This window comes from Boleophthalmus pectinirostris, unplaced genomic scaffold, assembly GCF_026225935.1.
Source record: "Boleophthalmus pectinirostris isolate CB_2022bp ecotype Guang Dong unplaced genomic scaffold, ASM2622593v1 HiC_scaffold_4, whole genome shotgun sequence".
Taxonomy (NCBI): Eukaryota; Metazoa; Chordata; class Actinopteri; order Gobiiformes; family Gobiidae; genus Boleophthalmus; species Boleophthalmus pectinirostris.
Window position 1 is genome coordinate 25,052,809 of NW_026571353.1, and position 11,144 is coordinate 25,063,952.

Below are 11,144 nucleotides of genomic sequence, written 5' to 3' on the forward strand. Positions count from 1 at the left end.
TATTAAGCAGCAGAAGCACAATGACAAGACAGGTATTAATGTATTTTTGACATTTTTGTGCAGCCCCTGGAAGGACACTCCGCACTGTCCCGCCTACAGGCCGGGTTCGTGCTAAAGCCGCCGTGAGCTGGTGGGGGATGGGCACGCTGTGTAAAGTGTGCGCGGATTGGTTAGATCTAATATTCGAAGCAAGAACCGTGATTGTGATTGGTCAATACGGTCTCCACGAGGGTTTGCATGTAAAAGATTTCCAAAGAGGTTTATTGTTTCTTTGCTCTCAGGAGCCGAAATTGTTGGCCATCGATTTGGTTCTTCAATCAAATAACGAAGCGAAAAAATGGTATGTGCACCCGCAGCATGTGTAAAACTGTCATTGGAGCTTGCACTGCGTTTTAAGTGTTTCCCCAAAACGACAGCTTTGGTTTGAAGCGGTATTTTAACATTAGGTGTGTAGTTACAATGGTAGCTAAAGGGCTAACATGGAACTAGCTCCTGTCGTTATCAGCACGGGTTCAATTGCTATCACATGTTCAGATAAAAATGCAGTTTTAGCGCCGTTTTGTGTTATCTCGGGTACTGTTACGGACCGATACACCCGTGCACTGTATTAAATTGTCCATTGTTTTGACGCTCGCAGCTTCTCCTCTTGGTGGTTTAGCAGTATTAGCACGCTAAGCTAACTTTAGCCGTTTCAATGCTTTCCTGTGGGTCATGGAAAAGCGCTATGTCGAGATGTGTAACTTTTTCATTTTAACTGCTCGTCAAAAGGACTGAAATGGACAATGCCTCCTCTTCTTAACACTGTCAACTTTAACATGTTCCGTTTTAATTCGCTGATAAAGTTTTTTGTAGAAAACGGAGCTTTAAAAGCGGCGCCGCTGGTTTGTTTTGGTTTTGACCAGCTCTTGACGCACCTGGATGACAGACGCCCATACTTCAAAATCAATATTGATGCAGATTGATCTTTTTGGTTAATTTTAGACACATGTTAGTACTATATTGGATGAATAGTGTTGCATGCTGAACTGTTAACGCTAACACTGTTATATTTGATTGGCGGGAAAGTGACAGTTACACGGGGCATAAGTAAATACTGAGGCATATGGCCCGCCTGTTCCGTCCATGGGGTCCCATCAGTGTTTTCACAGGAAGACGTGTTACCCAGTATATAAAGCACCTTTTTGTTATTTTATTTTTCTATATGGTCACAATTTTTATGGTGTACTCATTTATTGGATGCATTTTTGACGTGGTTCTCCTTAATTCAGGCTGGTGGCAAAGCAGGTAAAGACAGTGGAAAAGCCAAGGCCAAGGCAGTGTCCCGCTCACAGAGAGCTGGTCTTCAGGTAAGGTTGAACACATCCTTTGCAGACATTGTGCTGCTCTTGTCATTAACATCACACATTGTATTTGTTTTTGTATCAGTTTCCTGTGGGCCGTATCCACAGGCACTTAAAGACCCGCACAACCAGCCATGGTCGAGTTGGAGCCACAGCAGCTGTGTACAGTGCAGCTATCCTTGAGTACCTCACTGCTGAAGTAAGCACTTCTAAATTATGCATACTGGTAGAATTATCCCTTGATTTACTTCTAATGTTTGTTGTGCATTGTCTTTTCTGTAGGTGCTAGAGTTGGCTGGAAATGCCTCCAAAGACTTGAAGGTGAAGCGTATTACTCCCCGTCACTTGCAGCTTGCCATTCGTGGTGATGAAGAGTTGGATTCCCTCATCAAAGCTACAATTGCTGGAGGAGGTAAATTGACCTTGTTTATTGCGTTATATTTTAGTATTATGTTTAAATTTGTCACAGAAAATATGGTTTAAAATAAATAAAATTGTTTTTTTATGTGTACGTGTATTGCTTGTAACCAAATGTTTAACTTTATTTTCAGGTGTCATTCCCCACATCCACAAATCCCTTATTGGGAAGAAGGGCCAACAGAAGACTGTGTAGATGCCACATTGACCAGAAATATTTGGGCTTGGTGTTTGATTGGACCAGGAGTTTTCACTTTTGTCCTTTTTTATTGTTATTTTAGCAAGCAAAGAGTGATTGTTAGTCTTTGTTATTTACTCCCATATTTAGAAAAAAAAAAAGTACAGAAACCTCTTTAATCGCAATCCTTTTGTATGTCATTTAGAGTTTGGCTGGGAAGTTCATGATCATTTCAGTTGACAGTGAATTTGTTTGATTGGCTTTGAATTCTGTAATGTTTTATACTGAAAGAAATTGTTAAACCATTTTTATATACAGAACTTGTTCCTGTGGTTATTTTTGTGTTACAATATTTACTATAATACAAACTTTTTAAATGAAACTTTTGGAAAGAACAAAATGGCAAATATGAAATGGTGCTCTGTTTTATTCTTGACCTTTACTGTAATATTTTGAACTGCACAAAATAGTGTTGTATTAAAACATGACTTTTTCAAATTGTCTTCTTCTACAGTGGGTTATTTATGTCAGTATTTCCCCAACCAAGAATATGTGAGCCACTAGGGTATGCTGACATTTAGAAGTTCTGAGAAAGATGTTAGATTTAAGGTGGAAGTAAATTGGTATTTGAATATACAATTTTCTTTGTGGACATTTTACATCCTTAAACATGCACTGCAGAACATTTCTAGTGGAGGGTCTGCTTGTCTTAACGGAAATGTTATTGCTTTGTCTAGAATTTTCCACAGTATAGATTACTGTGGTCTCCCTGTCATGAGGGAGACAAGCGGGTTACAGCACTATGCTACTTTACAATTCAGATTTATTCACAGAAGGAGTTATTGTATTTTTGAGTATAGAAATGGAATAGACACACGTAATGAATAAGTGCTAGATGTATATGTTTAATTTTATACCATGAAACATTCCGAGGAAAGCAATAACATCTCCATAGAGCAGGTAGTGGACCCTCCACCAGAAAAGCTGCGCAATACACACCTTTTACATAGTCTTGAACATGAATATAGTTAAAACAGTAAATAGTAGTAATAAGTAATTTGCTAAAAAATTCAACAGATTTATTTGACAACTTTATAATCTCAAGTAAGGGGGTACTTGGAATGGAAGACAAACCTTAGGAACAAAACAATTGTTCTAATTAAGCTCTAAGAGTAAAAAAAAACATAAGATTTCAGAGGCTTAATCTTTCTGCAGCACTGTTAACTGTAACAATATAATAAAGGTCGTAAGTTCTAAGTCTTAATTTTATAATGTGTACCTGTTATCATGTACAGTTCGAGTCAGGAGGAGGTTGTTTTCATCTTTGCCCACCAGGGGGTAGACTATCCCTGTTTACCTGTATTCACAAAAGGCTACATGCACCTCTGTTCCCACCATGGTTCCCGTGCATTAGCAAGATTTTGGGCACACTTCGTTTTCAAAAGTTTTATGTTTAATACTAATTTTCAGCGTGGCAAGTGGAGAGTTGTTGTTTTTTTCTTTTCTTTTTCATTCTTCAATAAAAATGAATCCGTCTATTCTTCTAAAACCTAATTCTTTTTTTTTTTTTTTTTTTTTTTATCAGGTAGGCCTATGTATTAATTTATTTTCTGTGTAACTTACTGGTTACCACGCAGTATTCTTTAATGACATTGCATAAGCTAAATTTGGCTGATGTTAGATAACTTAAATAAAATAAAAAAATAATTATAATCGGTCGCACTTTTTTTTTTTTTTTGTGTCAAAGCACTACATTTTCAGGACAATTTGCCATTTTTCTGACTTGTCACCCCTGTTGCCTTTGCAGTTCAGTGTCAGTGTGAGATCATATTTGTATGAGCTGCAAATGAAATGGAGACATCAGAAGACATCATCTCAAAGGGTAACAGGAACAAAAAGCTCTGTGTCGAAAAAATATCACAGCCATGCCCGAGTTTCAGTTCACTGACAAGAAATCATATGAAACTGAGTAACTGCTTAGTTTACTATTTTTGATCTATTTAAAAGGTCATTCGTAATTTAAAGGTGCACTATGTAACTTTTGTGCCACCCGCTCTTCTACCTTGAGATGTTATTGCTTTCAACAGGCTTTAAACTTAAAACATGCATTCTTACTCTAAGACTTAACTGGCCTTGCCTCTACACAGATCTGACCTTTTACATTGTCTGGTTGCATCACCTGCTTGTTTCAGTGGAGATGGACTTGTTATATGCCATACTGTGGAACATTCCAGGCAGTAAAACTGAAAATACAGGTGGTGAACCCTCTAAAAGTTGCAAAAGGGCACCTTTCATGCATCTTTTAATGATTTAATACAGATCTTTCTTGTTTTAACTTAAAGCTAATTCCCATTTCCAGCTCTGGTTATTATCAATTAATGTACAAAAACAGAAAAGAGGACTCATTTGCATAGAGGCTAATACAGAGTTAGAATAGAAATCTCACCATCATTTTGGGTATAGTGTAGGCCTGCAGAGTAATTGTCCATGCAGCCTTGGTGAAGATGTTACTTTCCCTTTGTTAAACTTCTGTGACTTCATGATTTTTCCATAGATGAAGGTGATTGGCTGTGGCGTTGCATATATTGTTTGCATGAGCTGGGGTCTCCATGGAAATACATAAAAGCTGCAGCGGCCTCACATCTTCAAAGAGCCCAGACCATTTGTTTATTCTTACATCTCTGTCTACAGTGAACAGTCTCTCAAGAACATTCAGAGCGTGACAGCTAGAGGTCAGCCATCAGCTTCCATTCTCTACAGGGAAACAAGTAAGCTGAAGTACTGAGTATTCAAGTACAAGTGAATGGATAATTTCTCAGCAACCAATTAAAGTACAATATATTCAAAAAGTAATTTAGCTTAGTTTAATTTATATCTACCACTGCAAGTATGAGTTGGAATACATCAAAAACTTACTGGGACAAAGTTCAGCATCTTCTTTGTCTTGTGTCTTGGGAATAAATAAACTAAAGTTATGATTCAACCATAAACACGTGGTTGATGTCAGTTGAAGGGACTTGAAGCAGTAACCTTAATATGACAAGTCTGTGGAATGTAACAAATAATAATAAGATTTAAGTGATAAGACTCAAACAAAACTTGATGCAACATTTGCGTAGTATTTATTGTAAGTTATTCGAGGTCAGTCATATTGCGCAAAATAGATTCTTGTTAGCTTTAAGCCATGTTATAATGTGGTTACTCAAATCAAAAACATATCTGAAGTTGACTCTGAAGTTGTTTCATTCACACATGTTTGAGTGATACTTTATTGTCTACATCTCCAAAGCTCAAAATGCTTGGTTCCTTGTGATGCCATGAAGTGGTAGTTTTCAAGTTAACAGCATTTAAACAACATTTTGTTCAGTAGAGATGTACAATTCCAGGCCTGAAATCATCCAAATGATTCTAGTGAAGGAAGGCCTATGGAGTGGAGCATTTCACGTATTACCACATAACATCACAAGGTGGAACAAAGTGTTTTATGTTTGAGAGACTCAGCCTAAATATGCAGGGTTAAACATGTGTAAATGAAACAAAACACAACTCCAAGTATGTTTTTGATGAGGAGACAACATTATAACAAAGATCAGAAATATGCTCTGTAAGAAGTAGGTTTTTCTTTGTGTATCTTTGAATGGAAAAAAAATGCTTTGATTTGCTCTGCCCATCTTGCCCATATAGCCTACACATGCCCTAAATTAATCCACATACAGAGATTTAAGCTGACAGATGTATGCAGACACTTGTAGCCGCTGCGCTGGTGAAATCTGTGGTAATTCCTACACAAGAATTAGTTGATGATGAAAATAAACGTGGGCTTCCTTTGATCCTGAATGTAAAGAACATGTTAACTTAAGATGACAGAGGACAACTCCATCTAACATAGCTGCCTCCTCTTAGAACTGCTCCTTTATGTGTCTGACAGGTGCAGGTTATGAGTCGCATTAAAACTCAGTAAACCCTAATGTTAGTTACAGCTACGTTTGCACTGACAGTCTTAGCTTAAGTATACAACTGCCTGTCAGGAATACTGCCTGACTAATTGTATATGTTAGGGTAAAAGAACTGGGAAAGATTTTGGTGGATCCGGAAAACCATCTGAAAAATTGTAATTCAATCTAAGGAGTTATATTGAATTAATTAATCATAATGAAGTAACTAACTAGATACCTGTATGACAAATAATCTTCCAACTAGCCTATTAATGTGCTATGCCTTTTATTATGTTAATATAAAAAATGATCTCATGTCACATCACAAGGTGGAACAGAGCATTTTGAGCTTTGGAGATGGAGACAGGACCTTTAGTCTTACAATTATATACTTCTATGCAGGAAATATCTGTTTGCCCATTTGTGTGGAGGATGCCCCCTTATTCATCTAAAGAGGCATATCATTTAATTATAAGTATGTTTTTGTACATTATTGGACAACGAGGAAAGGTCATAGTACATAAGGATAATCTGCAGGGTTGTAATAGGCATAGGAACTGTATTGCCACATGACATCACAAGAGTGAAGTGAATGTTTTGTGTCTGAAAGAAGAACTCAGCCAAATTATGCAGGATTTGTGTGTTGAACATGAGAGAATTAAACAAAATACAACTTCAGGTATGTTTCTGACAAGGAAACAATATTCTAACAGATTAGATAATAGAGTAATGTGGGCCCTTTAAACATTTACCCTACCTTTTACCCATTAAGACTGTACAAACACAAAGAGAGTTAAGGCTGAGCTATTTTTATTGAAAATTTACAAAAATCACAGGCACAAATGTACCAATGTACTGGCCTTGGAAGCAAAAAACAAACAAAAGCAAAACACTATTTTCAAATTGAGTAACAAAAAATAATAAGTGAATTGCCAATCCGAAGTAAACAAAATGATCACGCTAAAATACTTCTAGTACCCCACAAAAATAAGACCCCAAATTGATTGGTAGATTTAAAGATGCACAGTGTAACTGTTTGGTGGAGAGTTTGCAACCTGCTTGCCTCCGTTTCTTTTTGATGTTCCACAGTATGGCAATAAATGTGTCTTGCATTAGTTACAGGTGCTTTTATTGCTTTAAGAAAACATTGAAATACATGAATTCTTATGTGAGTGGACTCGCCTCTCCATAAATCTGTCCTGTAACTTGGCCCAGTGGTGTCACATTCTTGCCCTCATTGAGTTAGATGAGTTTAATGAAATACTGTGCAACATTTCTAGCAAGCAATAATTAGTTAGTTACATTATTGTTTGTTTTCACAGTTGTATTTGAAAGGATTTTAAGAGGGCATATATGAATCATAATAACATCTCCTTGGTGATGAGCAGATGGTGAACCCTCCGCTAGAAAAGTTACACAGTGCACCTTTATGATAGTCCAAATAGTGCAACATTTATTAATCCATGTTTCTCTGTACACTTTTTGCACTTCCAGTCAACACTTATGGCATTGTGTCATTATGTTCATGTCATTCATAGAGGCACCTGAATGATCACATTGTAAAGATTTGCATTGCAGCCATCTAAAGTTCTCTTTTCTGGCCACTTTTAAACCTGAGTAAATAAGTTACACTTTCATCCATAGACTGTGCCTCCATCGACTCTGCTTCCAATTGACTTTACACTGAAAATTGGCACCCCTCTCTCTGTAACTGCTGCAGTGAGCCTCGTCATTTTGGTCTTAAAATGTTCATATTAACCTGCACTACATAATGTTTTTATTTTGCTATTTTGTCTGTAAATAAATTCCTATTTCTAATATGGAACTGGCTCCAAATTCACCCCAGGACTGCTATTGTCATTAGCTTCATTTGAATGCAACTGGACGCTATGTGACGTCTCACTCCCTTAGTCCACTTCTTTATACAGTCTATGGTTTCAACAACTGCAACCCTGAATGTCTAGCAATATTCCCAAATGTCTTTAGTCAAAATTCCTGGATCAGCACCAGGAAAATGACCGACCCACCATTTCAAAGAACAGCTTGTTTGGCTTCCTGAAGTAGTGGCAAAGCTTCTTGAACACCTGGGTGCTTAGCGGGGCATGCGGTCTGCCTTTTGACTCATCCAGGCACTTATCATGTCCCGCAGTTAGCATACAGTAGAAACCTTTAGTTGTGTTGTAATAGAAATTGCTGGGGGTAATTTTTGGAGCCAGTTGTAGAAAGTGTTCGGCCTTTTTGAGCTCTGGGAAAGGGTCTCGAATGAGCGCGTCGCCGTCCACAACGTGAATTTGATCTCGGGGGAAGACCTCCAGCCAACGGGTCAAATGCTGGTAGTATAGACTCCTTTGTAATGCCTTATATTTAGGGTTTATGTGTCCCTTTTGCAGTAACAGCTCCTCCAGAGGTTGGTAGGGCTTGTGTCGTGTCAGCCGGTTGTGGAGGACTTGGGTGTAGTCGGACACCACCCTCTCCGCGGGGTCTCGGACGATCAGGAGCAAGCGCACGGCTGGGTTCATATCCCACACTCGAGCAGGGACCAGGGGGGCAGAGAAGTAGCCGGGGGTCTTCTCCACAGTGAGCTGGCTGGGGAGGGTGAAGGGCATCTGGGAGCGGTACCAGGACAGGCCACGATGGTAGTGCTCCTCCACGTTGAAGTAATGAACCTGACAATCACAAGATGCACAAAATAAAAGTCCTACATTATGCTAAACTGACTCTTGGGAGCTTCAGGCCATGTTAAAATGTTGTTACCTCATCAGACATATATGCAGAGTTCTGTTTTGTTTCATTTACACATTTGAGTAATCTTGGATTATTAGACTGTCTGCATACCCATAGGTAGTTTTCAAGTTATCGTTTACCTTTAATTCAGTAGCAATTTCACATCTGAAATCATTCAAATGATTCTAGTGAAGGTTTATGAAGTTTGAAAACATTGTGGAGCACTCCTGTATTACCACATGACATCACAAGGTGGACATGAGTGAATGAAACAAAACACAACTCTGGGTATTTTTTATACAACGTTATAACATAGATCAGAACATAGCATAATACAGACTCTGTACAGTATATGCATGATTATTATTTTAATATTTCAAGTATTATCTATTTGTGTCCTCAGCTGTAACTATATAAATTATTGGTTTAGGTGACAACAACTGAAATGTTGTCACTTACTAATTTAAAGTAATTTAAAGCATTGCTTCCCAAAGACTGAACTGCGACCCTTAGGTGGGTCACAGGAGATTTCTTTGGGGTCGCCATGTCACAATCTGCATGTAGGTCTGCAATATATTATATACAGATAGACTCTGCAGTATACTATATAGAAATAGGCGACTTCTGGATACCTTTCATTGCTTGTTCATTTACTGTTTTTCATTGTTCAAAACTTGAGTAATACTAATTGTCTAGAGAGACACGAATAATAAAATATCCTCATTAATGTTCAATGATGTTCAAATCCACCTTTATTTTGTGAATTACGAATAATGCCTATTGACTTGGGTCACGAAGCTTTGTGACATGTAAAATATGGGTCCTCAGAAAAAAGTTTGCGAAACACTGATTTAAAGTATAATATAAGTGTGTTTGTGTTTGTGTAAGCCATTTAAAGGTGCACTATGTAACTTTTCTGGTGAAGGGTTTGCCATCTGCTTGCATCCACAGAGATGTTCTATCTTGTCTAGAATGCTGATCAGTATATCTCGTCTATTTTCTATATGAATTCAATTACAGTGATTACAATGTATTGTGAAACAAGCAAAAAAATAGCATACATAGAAAAAAGAAGGAAGTGTTGGACCACCAAAAAAGTTACATAGAGTATCTTTAACTCAGTTGATTGATTAACTCAAACCAGTTCAATCAGAGAGCAGAATGAACTCTTCACTTTGGATTGCCTTTTGCCAGACACTGCTCTTTAATGGAACTTTAGCTAATGGCATCCCAGTTTCATTTATGTTTGTATTATACCGTCCTAACAACTCAATAGGAAGCATTTGAATACTGATGATGTGTGCAGACCAGGCCCTCACGCTATTATAATTTTGAAAAACTAGGTCATTTCTCATCTTTATGCTTTCCCACTTATCCTGAAGTTTCTAGGTTTGGAGCCTGTAGTTTTACCTCAGCTTTTGCCACCTCCACGTCTGGGTGCAGGTTGAGCATCTCCAGCAGAGCCCGGGTACCTCCTTTCCTCACACCGATGATGATGGCCCCGGGCAGGCGCTGTTGGGTGCCATTGTACAGGGCAGAAGAAGAGGAAGAGGAGGAGGAGGAAGAGGAGGAGGAGGTGTGAGGGGTAGAGCTCCCGGAGCGTAATTCCCTCAGGCACACCGACAGTTGAGTCTGCAGCAGCACCAGTACCAGCAGAGCGAGGAGCACGGTCCACAGCATGGTGCCTCTCACAAACTCAATGGGCCAATCAGCACACACTCATGAAGCTGTCAGATTGTTGTCCACCAGCAGGGGGCCACGAAGGGAGCACCTCACTGGACCACCTGTGAGAGAAACACGTTATCACTCTCCAGCAGAAACATGTGACCTGAGAATTACCACTCTAGGGCTGTACGATATGAGAAAAACACGCAACAATGATATTATTGCGATATTTTATTTTAAGAGTCTTTGTTACGCTATTTTCTGATCTATGTTATAATGTTTCCTCATCACAAACATTTCTGGAGTTGTGTTTTGCTTCATTCACACGTGTTTAACACACAAATCTTGCATATTTAGGCTGGCTTCCCTTAAAAAGAAAAGACCCTGTTCCACTTGGTGATGTCATGTGGTAACACGGGAAGTGCTCCACTATGTTTTTAAACTCCCGTCACTAGAATCATGTGGATAATTTCAGCTACAGATACATTATAAGTTGAAACTGTGTTTTTTAAATCAGCCTAAATATGCAGGGCAACATTTTAACATAGATCAGACAATAGCGTAATATATGAATCCGTGTATCGTTTTTTAATATAAAACCAAAACTAAGAAAACAAAAAAAATATTATTTTCTTCATTATTTGTCTCCAAAACCAAAATGAAAAAACGGATAACTATTAGTTTTTTTCAGTTTTCAATTTTGTGTTTAAATGAATAACGGAAAAAACAGATAACAGCTCTTTCCCATTTTCGTGACTTAAACTGCGATGCCGGACTTTTGGATTGATCCAGGACTGATCCCAGGACTGAACCAGGACTATAACAGGACTAAACCAGGTCTAAACCAGGACTAAACCAGAACTGAACCAGGGCTAATCCAAGTCT

At 38.3% G+C, this 11,144-nt stretch overlaps 2 protein-coding genes across 2 annotated transcripts; one reads left to right on the top strand and one right to left on the bottom strand.

The window, feature by feature from the left end:
• Window positions 1-183: 183 nt before the first annotated feature.
• On the top strand, window positions 184-2,433 carry LOC110172082 (histone H2A.V). The gene is made up of 5 exons (XM_020937901.2): window positions 184-340; window positions 1,269-1,346; window positions 1,426-1,539; window positions 1,623-1,752; window positions 1,892-2,433. Exons 1-5 carry the CDS (start codon window positions 338-340, stop codon window positions 1,951-1,953), a joined length of 387 nt encoding a protein of 128 aa, XP_020793560.1. The 5' UTR covers window positions 184-337; the 3' UTR covers window positions 1,954-2,433.
• Window positions 2,434-7,870: 5,437 nt separating this feature from the next.
• On the bottom strand, window positions 7,871-10,274 carry hs3st1l2 (heparan sulfate (glucosamine) 3-O-sulfotransferase 1-like 2). Its single transcript, XM_020937953.2, has 2 exons — window positions 10,005-10,274; window positions 7,871-8,536 (listed from the first exon to the last, which is right to left on the bottom strand). The coding sequence occupies exons 1-2, from the start codon at window positions 10,272-10,274 to the stop codon at window positions 7,871-7,873; spliced, it is 936 nt and encodes a 311-aa protein (XP_020793612.1).
• Window positions 10,275-11,144: the final 870 nt, after the last annotated feature.